Source organism: Theropithecus gelada, chromosome 14 (assembly GCF_003255815.1).
Source record: "Theropithecus gelada isolate Dixy chromosome 14, Tgel_1.0, whole genome shotgun sequence".
NCBI lineage: Eukaryota > Metazoa > Chordata > Mammalia > Primates > Cercopithecidae > Theropithecus > Theropithecus gelada.
In genome coordinates, this window is record NC_037682.1 from 115,907,924 (window position 1) to 115,929,717 (window position 21,794).

At 42.5% G+C, this 21,794-nt stretch overlaps 1 protein-coding gene across 2 annotated transcripts in view; it reads right to left on the minus strand.

Moving 5' to 3' along the window:
* The window catches only part of SIAE (sialic acid acetylesterase), a 39,790-nt gene that overhangs the window by 9,748 nt on the left and 8,248 nt on the right, over window positions 1-21,794 (minus strand). For both annotated transcript variants that reach the window (XM_025355665.1, XM_025355663.1), the window contains 5 exons: window positions 14,492-14,667; window positions 8,585-8,723; window positions 3,385-3,562; window positions 1,838-1,947; window positions 1,139-1,272 (listed from right to left, as the gene is read on the minus strand). In XM_025355665.1, the coding sequence (XP_025211450.1) occupies window positions 1,139-1,272; window positions 1,838-1,947; window positions 3,385-3,562; window positions 8,585-8,723; window positions 14,492-14,667 (737 nt within the window). The remainder of the gene's footprint in view (window positions 1-1,138; window positions 1,273-1,837; window positions 1,948-3,384; window positions 3,563-8,584; window positions 8,724-14,491; window positions 14,668-21,794) is intronic.

A 21,794-nucleotide genomic window follows, 5' to 3' on the forward strand; every position in this document is an offset into this window, starting at 1 on the left:
ACTAGTTATCTCTAATTAAATGTATGGTTTCTCTTGCTATCTTTTTTCATTCACGTGTTAAGCCGCTATTTAATGAGTGCCAATCAACTACACACATACTAGGGATGTAAGTGTGACCCAGGAAAATGTAGTCACATAGGCAACCTCATGCAAATAAAAAGGGGAAGTAGAGAGAAAGGGGACATCTAACCCAGACTCTGGATAGTCACAGAAGGCTTCCTAACTAATATGTAGGCTGAGACCTAAAGGATGATTAAAGTTAACTAGGAAAGTATGGAAGGTAAGGAGCAAGGCAATGGCCTGGGAGTGAGAGAGCATGGTGGATCCTAGGGAGTGGAAGGGATAACACCAAGCTGGGGAAGGGGTGGGGAAGTGGACATTCTCACAGACAGTTGCTAAGAGTGTAAATTTATACAAATTCATGAATTTCTACAGAGAAATCTGGGGACATGTTCAAAGCCTTATCAAGGTGTACCTTTTGACCCAGAAATTTCATTTCTGGGACTTTACCTTATGGAAATAATCAAGCATACATGCAATGAGCAACAAGGAAAATAAACATGCCAAAGCTTATTAAAGCAAAATGTTTAAAACAACCTAAATGCCCAATCTATAGAGAGCTAGTTAAATCAACTACAATATAACCATATTTCAGACTCTACAATCATTACAAACTACATTGAAGATTAATATTTATTGACATGAAAAAAATGTTTACTACTTATCTCTAATTGAAATATTACTTAAAGAGAAAAATGCAAGATATCGTACAAATCTATTCAAAAATAAATGAGCAGAAGAGAGCTGCTTATTTCTGGATTGGAACATTACCAATGTTTTTAGCTTCTTTTTTGCTTATCTTTTTAATATTTCCTCAATGAAACTGTAATCCTTTTTTAATAAGAAATATTAGTTACTTATCAACTTTTTTGAAGATTTAATTGTCCTATCAGTGAACTGAGATGAACTAAGCCTTCCATTCAGTTCCTGACCAGCACGTTATGAGGATGAAAAAGGAAGATGAACTCCAGGAAAGAGATCTAAATAGCACATCCCCACACCAATGCCCCTAAACCTCTTCCTCTCAACACAGGAACAGGTGTTGACACGGACAGAGAAGCCTTTACCCACATCGTACCTGGACAAATCCAAATGGGAAGAAACGCTCTGTCTGCCCCTGGGAACCACGGTGGAAGGTTTCGCGCCAGTCTTCGATGAGTGCAGGGAATGTGCAATTGTACAGGTCCGTGTTGTAATTTATATTGGACTCCCCTAAAAACAGTCCAAATTGCAAGGGGAGTTTGGAGTAGACTGCAAAAAGGACCGCACATTACTCTCCTCCCTCTATCCATGCCCTGAGGTAGTGGTCTTCCCACAGTCTCTCTGGACTGGCCTTTTTCCAGCCAATGGGGCATCAGCAAATGTGATACAAGCAGAGGCTTGAAAAGTACTTCAAGTTTGGGCTCTGCCCTCTCCTGATGACCCTGGAATCCTGAGACTATTATACAAACAACAAATGAGTCTATACTGGCTTGCTAAAGGATAAGAGCCCACCTCAGAATGATGTTGCAACAGCCCCAGATAATACATCTAGGGAGAGACCATCCTAGGTCATCCAGTCACCAGACAATCTGCCATGTGGGCAAAGACACAAACGAGGTCCAAGCAGGAAATAGCTGAAGCAGCCCAGACATAAAAACTACCTGCTAAGCCGCAGAACAGTGAGCTGAATAAAATTATAAAGTGATTGTTGCTTTAAGCCACTACGTTCTAGGGTGCTGTGTTACACAACAAACGCTATCTGATACAATGGAGAAAGAGTACACTGAACACTTACCCTGGTACCACACCACCCCTTTCACAGTCATATTGCGCAGTGGATGGATCATGGCATTCCAGAGGACAGAGTGCTTACTGGGACCAGTTACGGAATTATATGGAACGGACCTGAAATCATACGATGCACAAGTGTCACCAGAGAGCCAGTGATTGATCACCTAAGGGTCCCTAATTGGGCATCTATCCACTTTCACTTGGGCAAACTTCTGATGAAAGCAACACAGAATTAAAATTGAATGGAAACTCCTTCTCTTGAAAACATGGGAATATTCTCTGAATTTCACCTCCAGGTTATTCCCAAAATAAGTGTATCAGTCAGCTGTCTATGGTAATTAAAGGTAATTTCTAAGGTAATTAAAGTCACAGAGAAGGAGTGTTTTATTGTTGAGTATCTCACATGGAGGGGGAGCAATACATTTACTTAACTTTTCTTAAATAAACCTTCATTTAATGGACAGACATTTAGGTTGTTTTAAACTTTTTGCTTTTATAAGCAATGCCAGGAGTATCTTCCTTATAGCTAAGTCATTGCATATATGCCTAACTATATCCATAAGACAAATTCCCAGAAATGAAACTGCTGTGGCAAAGGGCATCTTTTTTAAGGCTCTGAACACGTTCTCAGATTTCTCTGTGGAATATTTATATGAATTTATCCTGTAGCTGCTGCGTGTGAGAAGCCCACATCCCCACACCCTCAGGATTATCCCTTCCACCCCCAGAGAGCTGGTCTAACGCTCACTCCTACTCTACTGCAGGCCATTCTTCCTGTTCCAAGTTGAATATCTTCACTCCCCCACAGGCAAGCTTTTACCCAAACTATACCAAGAGCTCAAGCCCATCCTCCTCCCACAGGCCTTCCCAGCGTGAATGAGACACGGTCCGGGAAAGCAGGTCACATACTGTTCATCTCTACATCGATGTTAGTATCAGGATTTGTATTCACTAGCCCTTTCCCTCCCCAAGTATTCTTCCTGATCCAGCCTTTCCTAAGCGGGTGTTCCCAGTCAGTGTACTGATACATTTCTCTGAGTACATGTTTACAACATTTGTTCTTCCTGTTAGATTGTTTATTCTTCTAGGCAATACAGCACAATGGTGAGGGGCACAGACCTTGAAGCCAGACTTGCCACTTACTAGACACGCCCATGAGCAAGTTGCTAAATCTCTCTGAAATTTAGTGTCTTCGCCCATGGTCTCTAATGTCTACACTTCAGTATATTAATATATAATAATATATATTCAAAATATTATAATTAATACATATATAAAGTGCTTAGCACAGTGTCTGGCATATAAAAAGCTTTCAGTAACCACTAGCTATTACTATTACTAGGGAAAAAGATAATTTGTTTACATGTTTTCAAACGATTGTGGTGGCAATGACAGTGAGAATAATGCTTTCCCTGTGCATGAATAAATTACATACATTCGACACATATGGGGACATTCAACATATACTTAACTCCCCACAGAGGACCATGACCCTGTCTCTTACATAATTCCCTGCTAGGCTCTTTCTCAGACTGGAGAATGCTGTCTTACCCTTGTTTAGGAACCCCGCAGGCTTCCAGTGACCGTCCAGATGACCAGGCTTCAATGGGTGTCCCGCCCCAGCTGGAGGCGATCAGCCCGATGGGATACTGCAGAGTGTCATACAGGTGACGCCCAAAGAGCCAGCACACTGCTGACATGTACTTGAAATATCCGTGGCCTAAGTTTTCTGTGCAGAGAAATGGTTAAAGAAAAAGAGCCAGAGAAAGGTCGATGGATACAAACTGCAGCTGCTAGGTGGGTCTAGGTGAGAAGGGTGGGCAGAGGTCATTCTTCTGTTCTTTTCTAAGACTTTCAAAAGTAGGATAAGATTGAGAGGCACAGAGAAGACACAGCATCAAGACCAATATGCTGGTCTGAACACTATTATCTCTTCCAAACCTTCCCTAAGGAGAATCTTTTCCAAGGGAGAAAACCGTAACCTTAGTGATAGTTTCCTTTTATCTGTCTTCATGTTTTTTCAGTTGCTCAAAACGCTTGTTCTCATAACAAGGAGATAGCACTCTCTGCCTGGGAGAGAGGCAGATATGATAGCGATTTTGCTCTCAGTCTGAGTATAAATAATTCACTTACATAACATGGAAGTTAAAACTCTGGCTAGGCAATAGGCTTCCCTGTGCTTCCCATCACTTACAGGATCCACAGACTCTCGGATAATCAACGCTTTCCCGCAAATAGGTGAGAGGTGGGAAGGCCATCACCTCCCCATGCTACTCTCTTCTATGTGTCCCCTCTTACTCAGCCACTCATTCCCACTGAGCTCTGTGGAAGGGAAAAAGCAAGCAGGGGGCAGCTTAAAAAGAAATGTGTTTTGGTTTTTTTTTCTGGGTGGTTTTATATCCAATTTTATAGCTGTGGCAAAGAGGCTGGGCGCGGTAGCTCATACCTATAATCCCAGCACTTTGAGAGAACGAGGTGGGTGGATCATCTGAGGTCAGGAGTTCGAGACCAGCCCTGCCAATATGATGAAATCCCGTTTCTACTAAAAATACAAAAATTAGCTGGGCGTGGTGGTGGGCACTGTAATCCCAGCTACTCGGGAGGCTGAGGCAGGAGAATCTGGGAGGCGGAGGTTGCGGTGAGCCATGATGATGCCATTGCACTCTAGCCTGGGTGACAAGAGCAAAACTCCATCTCAAAAAAAATAAATAAAAAATAAAAGTCGGCCGGGCGCGGTGGCTCACGCCTGTAATCCCAGCTCTCAGGGAGGCAGAGGCGGGAGGATAGCTTGAGCCCAGGAGTTCGAGACCTGCCTGGGTAATATAGTGAGACCCCGTTCTCCAAAAAAAAAAAAAAAAAAAAAAAAAAAAAAGACAAAAAAATAAAAGTCAAAAAATAAAAATAAAGAGCTATGGTAAAGAAAACACGGACAGATAAGTGATGGGAAATTTGGCCCAAAGGGAAAGCAACAGAAGCCAAAACCAGTGTTTAAATTCTCAGCACAGTCTAACCTATTCATCCAATTACACTGCCCAGTAACCAACAGAGGCAAGAGTGAGCAATTTCATGTTAGGAGAAAGCTGGTGAAGAGGGGGGCATGCATGCGCACACCAGCATGGGATCAGTTCAGCCCAAGGTTTATTAACGACTGACTATGGCTAAGTCTCTGGCACTCCAAAAGTAGACAGTGCGATAGTGAGGATTCAAATCAATTCCAAAAGAATTAAAATGGACTGAGCACCTACCATGTGTCAGGAACTACTAGATGGATGGGAGACAGTGAGGAAAGTGATACAGAGACACATGGAACCTCTCCTCATAGGTCTTATAGTTGATAGAATAAGGCAAATAGGGCCGGGCACGGTGGCTCACGCTTGTAATCCCAGCACTTTGGGAGGCTAAGGCAGGTGGATCACGAGGTCAGGAGTTCGAGACCAGCCTGACCAACATGGTGAGACCCCGTCTCTACTAAAAATACAAAAAAATTAGCTGAATGTGGTGGTGTGTGCCTGTAATCCCAGCTACTCAGGAGGCTGAGGCAGGAGAATCGCTTGAACCTGGGAGGCAGAGCTTGCAGTGAGCCAAGATGGCGCCACTGCATTCCAGCCTGGGTGACAGAGCAAGATTGTCTCAAAAAAAAAACAAAAAAAAAAAAAAGAAAGAAAGAAAAAAGAATAAGACAAGTATTTAGTTGAATAAAATATATGGCAAAAGATGGTAAGTGCCTCAAGAAGTACAAACAAGTATTAAAGAGTTTTAACACAAAGAAAGAATATCAAATGAGAGGCAGACCCTAAAAGGCCTAATAAAGACTGACCTCCCCGCCCCACAGCGCGCTTCCGCAATACTCTGTGCATCACTAGACCTTGCAATAACCATCTGCTCAGTGTTTCCCTTAGCTCACTACACTATTAGCAGATACTTCACCTGATTCACGTCTGTATCCCCAGCATCCAGGACATGATGGAGAGTCAGTGTTTGCTGACTGACTGAGAGTGGCTGTGGTTTCACTGACAGTAGGTAGAGGGGAGTGGTAAACAGGAGGGAAGAAGAGAGCTGGGGAAGCCTTAAACCATCAACAGGAGTTTAATAAACAGAGCTGGCACTCTAGGCAGAAGAAAAAATACGTGAAAAGCCACACAGAATAGGAAATATTCTGAGAGTATTTGGCTGGAGCAGAGATTATAAAAGAGAACAGCGGAAGATAAGACTGGAGAGGAGGTTGGAGTCATATCTTGGAGTAAAGAAAATGGAAACCCACTTGAAAATGTCTGAGAATGAGAATGTGGGGTGTAGGAAAAATAACAGATCCCAAAGACGTCCACACACTCATCCCTGGAACCTGTGGCTGTGTTACCTCGCATGGTGAAAGGCACTTTGTAGACATGATTAAGGTTAGGGACCTTGAGACGGGGAGAGTGTCCTGGCTCGTGTAAGTGGCTCCAATCTAATTACAAGAGTCCTTAAAATCAGAAAACCTTTCCCAGCAGCAGTGAAGTGATAACAGAAGAAGAGGTGGGAGGCCGGGCACAGTGGCTCATGCCTGTAATCCCAGCACTTTGGGAGTCTGAGGCAGGCAGATCATGGATGACTTGAAGCCACGAGTTCCAGACCAGCCTGGCCAACATAGTGAAACCCTGTCTCTACTAAAAATACAAATATTAGCTGGGTGTGGTGGGGCACACCTGTAATCCCGGCTACTCGGGAGGCTGAGGCAGAAGAATCACTCGAACCTGGGAGGTGGAGGTTGCAGTGAGCCAAGATCACATCACTGCACTCTAGCCTCGGTAACAGAGTGAGACTCTGTCAAAAAAAAAAAAAAAAAATACGGGAAGAGCAGGCAGGAGAGATTCCCAAAGTGGGAGAGATGGATCCTCTGTGCCCTTCCTAGATATCTGCATTGCCTCGCCTCTTTCAGGCTGCTACTGAAATGTTGCCTTTCCCCATCCCAGCACAAACACTTCCTATTGCCCCCCTTCCCTCACATATTTATTTGTTTTGTCTCATTAGCACATGTCACCCATTAACCTATCCTGTGATATCCACATTTATTCATTCAGCTTCTGATTTCACAAAGTGAAAACGAGTTCAGATAGCAAGGCATAATACATTATCCAAATGTGATTGAGTCCTGAGTTTTGGATACCATGTAGTAAGAGTTCATAGAGCAAAGGATTCATCCAAAAATTTACCTGAATCCATTCAGTTCCTGAGCTCTTTTATAGAGAGAATTCAGATAGTATAAGACTGGATAGCATCAGATACTTTGTCTATAATTTACTTATTTTATGATTCACTTTCAGTATTCCCTTACACTAGACTGTAAGCTCCACGAGGTCAGGTATTCTGGCCTGTTTTACTCACTACGATATCCCCAGCACTTAGAACAGTGTTGAGCACATAGTAGGCACTCAAATAATTGTTAAGTGAATTACTACTTGTAAATGTAGGAACTTCTGAGCACCAAGGAAAGCATGCACAGGAGAAAAAGAAAAAGTCCAGGGGGAACACAGGGACCACCTCTGAGGGAAGGGAATGAAGAAGCAAAGAAAAAGGGACGGAGACGACAGAGGAGGAGAACTAGGAAAAGAAAGCACCAGGCAAGCAAGGAGGGACATGCAGTTTCTAACGGGGGTGGTCCGCAGTGCCGAATGTGGCAGAGGTCTCAGTTTTCTCATTAAAAGAAGGATAGTAACATCAAGGTGAACAAATTGTTGGGTGGAAGCAGAAGCCAGGTGACAAAGGCTGAAGAGTGAACACAGGGAAAGAGAGTGAAAAGAATGAAAACGGAAGATGTTCTAGAAAGGTTTAACAAAGCAAAGGAGAAAGACGAAGCATCTGAGAAGGGTGTTTGCGATGTTTAGTGTTGTTTTGTTTTGTGTTTTGAGAATAAAAGAAAGGCTAAGCTCAGAGAGCAGGGACTGTGTGTCTGTTTGGTCACTGCTGTATTCCTGGGGCCTGGCACAGATCCTGACACAAAGCAGTCACGAAATGGAGAGTGGCTGGGTGCAGTGGCTCTCACCTGTAATCCCAGCACTTTGGGAGGCCAGGGTGGGTGGACCACAAGGTCAGGAGTTCGAGACCAGCCTGGCCAATATGGTGAAACCCCATCTGTACTAAAAATACAAAACTTAGCCTGTACTCCCAGCTACTGGGGAGGCTGAGACAGGGGAATCACTTGAACCCGGGAGGCGGAGGTTGCGGGTGAGCTGAGATCTCACCACTGCACTTCAGCCTGGGTGACAGACTGAGACTCCGTCTCAAAAAAAAAAAAAAAAAAAAAAAGAAAGAAAGAAATGGAGAGCTCACGCTGAATGGACTGAAGGGAAAACCACAGTGCCTAAGGGATTCAAGAAGGCTCTGGAGAAAGGAGAACCCAAATCAGAGTTAGCCCTGAAAAGAGATCAGTCAGTTGTCTACAGACATAGAAACAAGGGAAGAAAGAGGAGCGGATTTGGAGTGAAGACATTGGCGAGAGATGCTGGCAGAGCCCATGCCGAAGGGCCTCGATATTTTCACTGAAGATGTTGAAGGAAGAGTCATTTCCCCACAGCAAGAGGGAAGATTTGTTGGTAGTCTTGGGAAGAAACCTGAAATAGTCACCACCAGGAAGGATGAAGAGTCAATAAGAAAGGAATAAAAGGCATGAGTAATAATAAATAGACATATAAGAACCAAATTCAGTCTTACAGAATCCACTTAGGGCACTAACCCACTATATAAGAGACAGCACGTTCAAGCTGTCACATACCTGAGGTGGGCTTAGACCATTGCAAGTCAACAGCGACAAGGTCCTCCAGCTCCTGCTCTGCTTGAATGGGAGAGACGGAGAGGATGCGGACAGACTGATAGGCAGCAGTGTTAGACAACTCCCTTGTAGCATTAAATACCTGGAAAAGAAATTGAAACATCATTTAACCTAGCTGGTGGTGAACTAGCCTGACACCTCTTAGTAAACATCAATCCTCTGAGCTGCTAAGCCTTCAATATACTGAGATCATATTAATAAACCAAAATCAATGGGCTGGACTGAATCACCTTGATCCACTTTTACCAAAAGAGACCATGATGAATCATGTTCCCAAAGAGGGTAGGAACATAATGAAATCTGTGATCTTAAGGAGCAGGTCTATGTTAGACAAGAGGAGCTGTGAAGTAGCTTAGGCTAAAGAATATTGCCCAGCACTTACAACACTCTGATACCTTGAAACTAAATATTTATACTCTGAAAAAGTATCTCATAACACAAAACCAGACCAATTAACTTCTTTTTAAAATGGTGCTTAGGATACTATGTGGAACCAAAAAGGCCGTGAGGAGGTAGATTTGTCTAATCCACACCACACAAGAGAAGCCTGCTCAAAAGAAACACAGCTGAGAAATGACTGTTGAACTACTGAAACATAGTTGAACAACTGAACCATACTGGAATAAGTCTCAAAATGCATATACAGTTATCCTTTGTATCCACATGGCATTGGTTCCAGGAACCACACACTCCCACCCCCGGCCAAACCCCAGCACATCAAAATCTGAGGATTTTCAAGCCCCTTGTATAAAATGGCATATTTGTTTATAGCCTACAAACATCCTCCTGTATACTTTAAATCATCTCTAGATTACTTATACCTAATGCAATGTAAATGCTATGTAAATATTTGTTATATATGTTAAGCAACCCTAATCTGAAAATCCAAAATCCAAAATGCCCCCAAATCCAAAATTTTTAGTGTGCCAACATGATGTCAACAAGCAGAAAATTCCACACATAAATAACACAAATTTTGTTTCATGCACAAAATTATTTTAAAATATTGTACAAAATTACCTTCAGGCTATGCGTATAAGGTATATAGGAAACATAAATGAATTTCAGGTTTAGACTCGGGTCCTGTCCCCAAGATATCTCATTATGTCTATGCAAATATTGCAAAATCCAAAAAAAAAATCCGAAATCTAAAACACTTCCAATCTTAAGCAGCTTCAGAAAAGGGATACTCAACCCATATGTATTGTTTGTTCAATGTGTATTATTTATTGTTGTATGTCACTTTTAATTTTAATTCTTCAAATATTTTCTATCCATGGCTGGTTGAATCTGCACATGTGCAACTGGTGGATACTGCAGGCTGACGGTATCCTCATCTCGGTCTTGGTAATTCACCAAAGAAAAGCAAGGGAGGCATGGAGACTGGAAAGGTGGTGTTCAGGGTAACAGCTCAGAACAGTCCCAAGGAATTAAAGAAAAGGGTCCATCCAAAGATAAATCATGTTTTCCCAAATCACTTTATTAAACCTCATCAATTGTCAGGAGTATGAGAGGAGTGGCTTAGGGTTTTGGAGTCTTGCTCTGTTGCCCAGGCTGAAGTGCAGTGGCATGATCTCAGCTCACTGCAAGCTCTGCCTCCCGGGTTCATGCCATTCTCCTGCCTCAGCCTCCCGAGTAGCTGGGACTATAGGCGCCTGCCACCATGCCCAGCTAATTTTTTGTATTTTTAATAGAGACAGGGTTTCACCGTGTTAGCCAGGATGGTCTCGATCTCCTGACGTCGTGATCCACCCACCTCGGCCTCCCAAAGTGCTGGGATTACAGGCATAAGCCACCACGCCTGGCCTCAGTTCTTTCTTTGTTAGTCCAGTAAAGCATCATTGCTCTATGAACTTATGCACAAGTGCTATTTCCTCTCATCCTGACTTTTCAGTTATTTTTTTATTTTAAAACAAATATATCAGAAATATTTTGTTTTGTTTTTTTATTTGTGTGTTTCTTCTTGAGTCCTTCCTATCCCCCTGGACCGGCCCAGCTTCTCCCAAAACAAAGGGCCAACAGGAGCATCAGGAAGCCCAGTTACCGCTCGCCTCAGGGAGCAGGTGCTCCAGCTGAGTCGGGGCTGCCACAGCAGTGAGAGGCACAGGAGGCTGGGTACGTTCCATTGGCCACTGGTCACAGAGTGTGCAGCTGGCTCGCTTTCCACCCCCACCCACCCACCGCAGAGAATACAGCTGGCCCTCCAGCCACAGCGTAAGAGAAACACTGAAGCAGCCGAGTGTCCCATGGTGCATTTCACTGAAAGATGCTGCCCCTTGAATCTCTCTGGACTTGCCAGTGAGCCGGCTGTGCCCAATAAGATGGCCAGATGGAAATGAGATAGTTCTTTTGGTCACAGTGGGAGTCACAACCTGAAATGCTCCCTTGGTAGCAGCAGCTCTAGGCTATCAGGGTTACTGGTCTTCCCATTCTCAAGAAAATTCCATAGGAAATCTAGACCTGTTTGTTCAGGATCATACCTGGCAGGTTAATGTGAAGTAAACACGAAGGAGTAAGAACAGGTTAATGCACTCACAGTATATCTGGCAGGGAAATTATTTTTCAGCAGCAAGTACCTGTAAAAAGCCACCTCCTTTGGAATTCAATTCTGCACTAAGCACTCAGGATCCTATGTTGCTTCCATGGAAACAGTGGATGAAACTGCTTTCATTCTCTCCACCCACACTAGCTTCCGCACTGACTGGGAACTCAAGTGCCTCATCGCAGTGAGACGCCAGCTTGGGAGGCAGCATGGGAGAACATGCTACTTGTCTTTTAGACCCGTTGCTAACACTGTAGAGTACTGTGAGGCCGATAGAGTCAGAATGGTTGGCATTCTCCTGTATTGATACCAGCACACGGAACTGGATCCAAAACATTGACTGGAAAACTTCCATTTTCCAATTCACATTTGCGTGTAATTTCAAGCCCAAACTTGAAAGCCACAGAGAGTGTCAACAAAAATGGGGGTGGGGACCATTCCTTCCGTACCTGACAATGTAATGACAATTACTTCAGAAATTGGTATCTTTTCCCAATGACTAGGCCTTTTTGATGAAAGCATTTCCTCGGGGATATGGGCAGCAAACTTAGGAATAAAGAGATTGCAGGAAGATTTTCATTTAAATGACACTTGGTTCCCCTGCTGATGAAAGGGGAAGACTTACTCCATCTGCTGAGATCAGATTTCATCTCATCAAACACCGCAGTGTAATTATTTTTCTACCAAGTATTTAAATGAGGATGTAAATGAATACCAAGGTATTTGAAGTCATTAACGCCACAGAGGCTGGGAGAGAGCACTGCTTCCTCTCTAGGGACTGGACCGTTCACCATCAAAGCAGCTGCTCACTGGTGTTCATTTTGCAACCTTTATACCACATTCTTGAATTAATGAAGACACGTCAAGAATCTATTTCCTCAGAGAATCTTGGCATGGGGTCTGCATGGGGGAGCAAAGCATGCATGTGAGTGTGTGTCTGTGTGCACACACACACACAGAAGGACAGAAACTTTATTTACTTAAAAGAATTTGGAAATTCTGTAAGTTATTTTACCTTCTACTATGGTAGCAGTTCTAAAATTGAGGAGATAACTATTAAAAAAAAAAGCCAGCCTCATAAGTCCTGTGAATCTTTTGTTGGAATGTGGTACCAGCCCTTCTCTTCTGGATCTTAATTTCTCTGTTTGTAAAATAGGAATGTGGGGAGTTCTGAGATATTGGAAAATGGGTTTCCTGATGGATATTGGCCATCTTTTTCTGAGCATAACTAGAAATATCCAAGTCTTAAGACCTACCCTGACTTAGGAGGCGACAGATGAACATTTAGACTCTTCTCCATTTATAAACATCTCACTCAGCGTTATAAATAACACTCAATTTTAAAATTCCACTTTACCCTAACAACAAGATGGGCATACAATCTGCCATTTCCTTGATTTGAATGTGAAGAGTGGTAGGTTATAGTGGAAAATCTTACCTCCTCAGAAAAGTCACATGGAAGGAGGGAAGGAGAAAGACTCGCGGGTGTGTGTGTGTGTGTGTGTGTGTGTGATGTGTGTGTGTGATGTATGTGTGTGTGTTGGGGGTTTGTAGGAGGAAAGGAGCAAAAGGAATAAAGGGGAAACCATGTAGAACATCCTTTTAATCAAAAAATAAGGTTCCACAGACTGTTAAGAGACTGGAAACCTGGCTTTTGGTACTGTCAGCACCTAAAATGTTATCTTGCAAACTAAGTGCATGATTTAAACAAAAATAAAAAATAAATATTAACACTTGGATGTTTCAGATAGAATTTTTTTCTGTTCCCCTATATCCCAGAGCTTGGAGACCTAGCTTTATACAGAAGATGCTTAGGGGTCAATTCTAGGCAGAAAAAATATGTTTACTCTTAACAATCAAAATCTGATTTAGCTTGACAGAAAATGGGATGGGATCCCCTGGCATAGACTGCTGTTGAGAAAGCGACTATATAGATACAAACAGATCTGGTCTATGCCTTTCTGTGCAAACAGGGAACTGCAATTACAGCATTAAGAAAACACTGTTTTCCTTAATGAGTTAACAGCAATTCTGCTTCTATACAAAACCATCCTTTCTATCGAGAAATAAAACTTTGATTTTGCTCCCACTCTCTTATGATAAAAGAGAGTCCAGTCAAAGTTCAGTTTAATAAACATTTTAATTCAAAAAGCCCAGCATGGGTAACATAGCAAGACCCTATCTCTATAAAAAATAAAAAATCAGCTGGGTATGGTGGCTAACACCTGTAAGCCCAGCTACCCAGAAGGCTGAGGCAGGAGGAACCCTTGAGCCCAGGAGTTCTAGGCTGCAGTGGGCTATGATCATGCCACTGCACTTCAGCCTGGGTGACAAAGAAGGACCTTATCTCTTTAAAAAAAAAAAAGCGGGGGGGGGCCTTCCATATATATAAATAAGACAGAACATAAGAGTAAATAAAATGTTGATAAGGAAGACTTCAATGCAAGAATTTAAATCCTAAATCAGAAAACTAATGATGAAATGAAGTAGATATGTTCAGAGCAAGATCATTTTAGTAGCATTATGTAGTAGTAGACTACAAAAAGAAAAAAAAACAGAAAAAACTAAGAAATAGAAACAAAATAAATCATAGAGTATATGAACGTATTGTATTTCATATATTTTTCTAAAAGAGATGAATTGAAATAATGATCTAGTTCTCAACTCTCAGGTTTACATCTCAAATTTAATATTTCTCAAAGGAATGATTAAAAGGCAAGAAAAACAGGCCGGGCTCAGTGGCTCACGCCTGTAATCCCAGCACTTTGAGAGGCCGAGGCGGGTGGATCACCCGAGGTCAGGAGTTCGAGACGAACCTGGCCAACATGGCGAAACCCCATCTGTACTAAAAATACAAAAATTAGCCGGGTGGCGCATGCCTGTAATCCCAGCTACTTGGGAACCCAGGAGGTGGAGGTTGCAGTGAGCTGAGATTGCGCCATTGCACTCCAGCCTGGGCAACGAGAGAGAAACTCCGTCTCAAAAAAAAAAAGGCAAGAAAATAAAAATCCACTTGAGAAGAACCTCAGTTTTGGAGAAAGTGCTAGAGAAAACAATGCTGCCTCTAAGTTCTTAACCTATATAGAATTCATTAGCACCAATCAATAACTACCAATTTAACAATAACTTATCTCTTAAGATTATTAAGTCAAATTAATGAATTCATTCAAAGCACTTAGAACAGATCTTAGTTCATGGTACTCACTAAATAGAAACAGCCCTGTTTCTCCTTGTTGTCCCCTTATTCCTCCTTCTTTTCCTTCTTCATCACCAACACTATGTATTATTGCTGAGACTCTCCAAATTACCTGTAGCACAGTCATCTGCATGTTACTCTGCCCACTACAGAGCCAGACATCTCCAAACAGGACATCATGAACTCTCAGGGTGAAGTTCATTTTCTCCAAAGTCTGTTGTGCCATCACTTCAAAAGGTCCTCCAGCCTTCATAGGATCCAGTATCACCATCCAGGTATCAAAGTGAGCTGAAATAGTAACAGGACTCCAAGGAATTAATCAATCAATTAAAATGAAATTAAACCCCGATTATACTCATTTGTGGCTATTCCCAGCCTCTGTAATAAACTGAATTCAAAGCTATGAAGATTGGCCAAATTTCAGCTAAGAGGATAGAACTAACACGAGCAGCAGCATTTTTATCCTTAATCTGTACCAATCCCTCCTTACTTTTAACTGAAGCATTTACAAAAAAAGTAAGTTACCCAGTTATAATCCTAAATGAGGATAGACAAAAATACATGCAGATTAAAATTCAAGAGTTTAATAGAAAACACAAAAGAGAAATTCTTATTATACTATCCAGCTGTCAAAATTAACATAATTTCATCTTATAGTGCCCCAAACTAACTTGCAATTACTCAATCGAATGTGACCACAGGGTAGAGAAAATCAATGATAATCTGGAACTTCCCCTGGCTTGACAGTATCACCCTTGCGCCTTCACTCCCCACCTCCTCCTGTGTTGCTAACAAGGATTAACACTACCAGTGGTCTGGGTTTTCCGAACAGCAAACTGTTGAGTGGAGAAACTGACACATCAAAAAGTAGTGGGAGGCATATAAATTAATGTCTCTGTGAAAAAGATATTCCAATTTGCCCAATTAATTATTTTCACAGAGTTATTTACAAGACTTAAGGCTTTGGGACTCAACTAGGGAGATGAGACGCTATCTGAGAGCCTATTTCAGAAATTCATAGCATATTCCCTAGAACCACCCTATCACTCTCCTACCTCTCATCACTCACCAGACCACCCCTGCCAACAACATACTTAGAAGCTTCAGGAAAATATCTTCAAAATGGCAAAAATTGTGCCAAGGAGAACCAAATAACATGAACAAGGTTGATAAAACAAGACTGAGAAAACAGAAAAAAAAATGAGAATTAACATTTTAAAATAAACACTCTTGGCATTATGCCAAAGAATATGAACTGATTTATAATTCATACCCATCAGATCAATGTAAATTCAAAGGGAAAGACTGATAAGAACTGGAAATGGAGCATCCTAAAATGATTACATCCAATTTACGAGGAATAATAATTCTAAAAAATACCATCCAAGGGCCTACTATGTACTAGACACTGCAAAGTTCTTTCCAATCAGCAAGAGCTAAGCAGATGCATGAGATGTCCTAATGTACAACAGGTGACTAATAAAAACTCAATTCATACAGGATTTCTCAGAGTCCTGGGGAAAATGTCCAAAAGCCCTAAGACATCAGGGGAAGGGTGCATGCTTGCTCCTCTTAAAAGCATAAGCAACTGAGCTTGCTACTCCCATCCCTAAGTGGTTAATTAAATCTAAAACCAAATGTTCGGTATTGTTTTTATACCATCAGTAGCCACACGTCAACGTATTAACTGTATAATTCACCTAAACCAGAAAAATCACTGTTTTGGAAACAGTGGGCAGCTAGGACAGATTGTGTCGCACAGGTGTGATGTGTTCCATATGGCTCACACTTCTGAGCAGGCAGACACTCCAATCTGTCCCAACTCCAGGCTTGCCAAGGTCTTTCCAGGCTTCCTGTACTGACACATCTTACTGGAGCTCTGCCCTTCTGCCACCAACGTTATTCACTTATGATGGTGAGGTCACCCCCCAGAAAACCAAGGACTATTTCTTAGCCTTCTATTGCTATATAATTGATTCCTATTCACTGCTGTTAATTGGGTATTTACACTTAGCCTCAATCCAGACAACATGGCTGGTGAAGAAAACTACCTTCACCAGAGGTTCTAAAAAACTCTGCTGCCCAGTAATAAAAAGACAATGCCAAACTATTTGGGCAAAACATGGCAATACCATCCTACTACAACCAGAGGATGACTCCCTCTAGGGCCTAAGGAGTAGAGAGAACTAGGCATCAAGACCTGAGCCTTATTCCCAAGAACTGCCTCCCAGAGGAACCGCCTTGCAACTTCCACAAAGACCTCAGAAAACTTCCTCCTGGGCTAGTCCTCAAGATGTTAGTTTCTAGCTTTTTTCCTTTCCTACTTGATAAAAGAAAACTCTGGCAAGGCACAGCAGCTCATGCCTGTAATCCCAGCACTTTGGGAGGCCGAGGCGGGTGGATCACCTGAGGTCAGGAGTTTGAGACCAGTCTGGCCCACATGGTGAAACCCCATCTCTACTAAAAATACAAAAATTAGCAGGGTGTGATGGCATGTGCCTGTAATCCCAGCTACTCGGGAGGCTGAGGCAGGAGAATCACTTGAACCCAGGAGGTGGAGGTTGCATGAGCTGAGATCGCACCATTGCATTCCAGCCTGGGCAATAAGAGCAAAACTTCATCTCAAAAAAAAAAAAAAGTAAAGTAAACTCTGACAATAACAAGTATTAAGAACAGTTAACTTCCAGGCAAGTCAGGGAAAACCTGATGCACTCCAGAGAGGTTACTAATGGTTAAACCAACTCAGAGACAGTTCATTTAAAACAATAAGGATTTGCTCCTATGTAAGTATATACAAAGGACAGCAGCACCTGTGAAGGCTGTTTCTTAGACCAAAAGCAAGGGTGGGATTAAAAAGGCAAAAGCTACCATATTTCATAAGAACTGCCTAGTCCTTGGCTTATCAGTTCAGGACTGGTTTGTTGAAATAGAGTTCACCACAGGCCAATCAAGTTTGGTTAAGAGTTTTTAGAAACAGTGGTGACCCATGAAGTCCATAAGCTTGAGTCCAAATAATAAACTTGAGTCACTAACCACAAAGAGTTCACCATCCAGCTGCTTTTCTACTGATCCGGATCGGCTTTCTGAACAAGTTGCTCTCCATCCTTCTTCTGGGCCCTAATCACTTGCTATCAGCAATTCCAGGCCAGGCCCAGGTTTCTGTAAATCCTCATTTTCGGTGCACTCAAATCTCTGCTTCCTCACATTTTTTCTTGTGCCACCTAGGAAGATTATTCCCTTCCTTCATTATACAGCTACTTAGAGTGCTTAGTGTGCCACGTACTCCATCAATTAAATGGTAGGAAGTAAACCCCATCCCTGGGTTACACTGACAAGAGAGCCATGCAAATTGACTAGGGCCTTACATTCTCATGTCTAAGGGTTAGCGTTTCTGGTGGCCTATTTCCTTTTTTTTTTTTTTTTTTTTTTGAGACGGAATCTCATTCTGTGTCCAGGCTGGAGCGCAGTGGCGCGATCTCGGCTCATTGCAACCTCCGTCTCCCGGGTTCAAGCAATTCTTCTGCCCCAGCCTCCCAAGTAGCTGGGACTACAGGCGTACACCGTCACACTCAGCTAAATTTTATTTTTGTATTTTAGTAGAGACAGGGTTTCACCGTGTTGGCCAGGATGGTCTCGATCTCCTGACCTCATGATCCACCCGCCTCAGCCTCTGGAAGTGCTGGGATTATAGGCGTGAGCCACCGCACCTGGCCTCTGGTGGCCTATTTCTTATTGTTGCTCTTCTCACATTCCAGCCAAGGGCAGTGAAAAACTCTGTCTCCACCTTCTCTCCACCTCACAATTCACTCCCACCTCAAAATGGGAAGAACAAGCACACGATCAAAGGAAAAAATGAAAATAATTTGTCTAGAGACATAGTCATAAAGTGCTTTCTTGTTTTTTCTTTTTGCTACTCACATCAGATGTTAATTATTTTGTTCTATTACTGTGCCAAAATCTCAGATGCCAAGAAGAGAAAAAGGAAAATTATCCATGACCATTCCCTTCCCGAGAACAACCTAGAGATGAAAAAAGCATCCCTGTTCACTTCCTCCCCAACCCCCACCCAACAGAACCCTAGTTCCTCACTAGCTGCAAAGTGGCTCAGTGGTTTGTGGAAATGGCTTGGAAGCCAAGAAGGCCTTACTGCCTACACTGCCCCTCACCAAACTACATTTATTCTGTTGTAATCTTAAGTTCATCTCCACCACCAAATATGAATGCAAAGGAAAAAAAGCTTAAGTGCTTTTATATCATAAAAACTGCCCATGCAAGTTACTTACACTATAGCCTGTGGTGGCAGACACATCCTAAGGTGACACCCCAAAGTCACAGGCTTATGTGGCTGGCAGAATCTGTGACCGGCTCCCAACCAACAGAAAATGGCAAAGGGAATGAGATGTCACTCTTGTGTTAGACAATGTTATATGGAAAAGGTGAAGGGATTTTGCAGATGTGATTAAAGTCCCTAATCATTTGGCTTTAATAAAAATCAAGATTTTCCTGGGTTGGCATACATAATAAGGTGAGCTCTTTCAAAGAGGATCTAGAGGTCAGAGATCTGAAACAGCAGAGGTGCTGCCATGAGCTCAACACCTAAATGAATTCTGCCAGCAACGCAAGGGAGCTTGGAAACAGGTAACTCTCTACTCGCACCTCCAATGGGAACACAGCCTGGCCACACCTTGATTTCAGCCTTGTGAGACCCTGAGTAGAGAATCCAGCTAAACCATAACCAGACTTCAGACCCGCAGGAATTGTGAGATAGTAAAAGCGTGTTGTTTTAAGCACCTAAGTTTGTGGCAATTTATTATGTAGCATAGAAAACTAGTATGCAAATTAGCCAGGCGTGGTGGCGGGTGCCTGTAATCCCAGCTACTCAGGAGGCTAAGGCAGGAGGATCACTTGAACCTGGCAGGCACAGGTTGCAGTGAGCTGAGATCACACCTCTGCACTCCAGCCTGGGTGACAGAGCAAGACTCCATCTCAAAAAAAGAAAAGAAAATTGGTATGCATGCCAACCAGGGGCAGGGAGGGTTTTAGGCTTTTGTATTATTTTAAGGTAGAGAAAATATATCTATTTACCTCAATCATGATGACAAACATAGACAGACACACCCCCATTTTATCACCTACATACACACACCCCTACCATGTATGTCAAAGTGAGAGGATATGCCTGGTTTTCCCTGCTTGTATTCCTCGTGTCTAAAAGAATCCTCTTACCTCATTTGACAACATCGTTGGAACCAACCCAGCACCTGACCATGGTCCCAATCATCCCTCAGGTGTTAATTTTCCCAAAGTCTCAGTGTCAGTCTGCTGGACAACCACCTTTACGCTGTTATATCTTACTTTGTTCTGGGTTTCTAGGGGACTATGGGTAATAAGTTAAACATTACCAGAGGTAGACAAAGCAGCAAACTCAGGTAATGTTGCTGAAAATCTCAGAGTCCTCATTAAAATCTAAACCAGAAATCCACCCTTCAGTATTCTCTGTGGTATGTCTTTTGAGAGATATATTTTGCCTATGAAATTTCTTACATGTCTACCTCCTTTATTCCAATTAACACTTCATCTATTTTGCTTCACGGGCAGAACAAAGCAAGATACCCACTGCAGCAGGTTTGCAGATCTCTCTAAACTCAAATACCTTCCCCTTTTCTACCAAGTAAATGTGGAGAGTCTAATAAACAGGTCCCCACCACCACCAATAACATCAACCCCTTTTCCTGGGAAATTATCATCCGTACCCATGAATCACTCAATTCTCTTAAGTTGCTGCTGGTTCTTTTAACTACGAATGATACATCTCCTTGCAGTGAAGCAGCTGGAGCACTACTTGAGCCTAAACTACTAAATGTGAAAGGATGGAATGGGGGAGTGAGTTCTTGAGAGATGGGCACTATTTGTATTCTTCTCTATACTTTCCTAGGGTTTCTGGCTCAGTGTTTTAGACACAGTAAGCCCTCACTCGGTGTTTATCAAATTCAACTCAAGATAAATGAGCAGCTTCGCAATCACTGTAAAGGAAAAGGGAGGCTCCTCCCCTAATTATTACCTTTCCTTCCACCTAGCCTCTGCCTCATCTCTGCCCACCTCAAATACTAGTTCTGAAACAGGCATGAAGGGAGAAAAATCTAAAAACAATGCACGAGGATTTTTAAACTGAAATGCTACACAACATTGTACGCTTTCCGTATGTATCCCTACAGCACTGTGTTTTCTGAAACAGGCATGAAGGGAGAAAAATCTAAAAACAATGCACGAGGATTTTTAAACTGAAATGCTACACAACATTGTACGCTTTCTGTATGTATCTCTACAGCACTGTGTTTTCTCTGTCGCCTAAATATTTATTGGTAACTTGTTAGCACCATGTAAATCACACTTCTTATTTTTACACCACAGCAGTTCTTTAGATTTCTAAGTCAGCATCATTTACTGAGAGTGCCATTATTTGTACACAGTGCTCTTCATTTCTAAGGTGGCCCAGCACAAACAGAAAGCACGAAGAGTCCCTTGAATCCTTCACTTTCAGGATATCCTGCAAGTCACCGACAGCATTTAGATCCAACAGAGAAGCATGTCTCAATCAGCTGAAGCTTCCCTTTCAGTCTTTTAGTTCACCCAACAACATTCTTACCTTAAAAAGTCTTAAAACCCAAGAATTAGAAGCACTTACCTTATGTCAATGCCTGGCATATAGTATTTTTAAATGTTTGCTGAATGGAAATGAATTTTGAAGAGACTGCATCAGGATCCGGATCACTCTAGATTGGATCACCAGTTTAGTATACTGCTAAAACTAACCAGACAATCCTTGCTTTCGGGGGCCAGTGCAATTCCCACAAGCATCCCTGTCACATATATATGCTAGCCACTGCTCAAACCACCACTTTGCACCTGAACTCCACCTCCACCTCTGAGCAGCCTCCTCATCTGTCTCATTCTCACCTCCACATCACACAGCTATAGAGCTATCTGTAACATCCAGCCCTGAGCGTGCCTTCCTGCATCCCATAACTTCTAGCTTCATCTCCTCCACGCCGGCTTCTACATCTTTACCTCTTCTAGACAGAGACTCACTCCTTTGTAAGATCTCCCTGCTCATGAAAACTGCGAATTCTCACCTTCCTGAACATCCTCACAGCTACTCTATGAGGTCAAACCGTCATCATCTCTTGCCTGGATATCATAGCAGCCTGCCCACAGGGCCCACCACCTCTATCTTACTAATCTCCAATCCATCTTCCACAGTGCTGCCAGAGTGAGCTTTCTAAAATATCTGATCATATTATTTTGCTGTTTAAAACTCTGTCTGTTTAGAATAAAACATACACTCCTTAGCAATGACAGACAAGCCTCCCTGCCCTTCCAACCTATCTCCTGTCATCTGCCCAGTCATACACCCC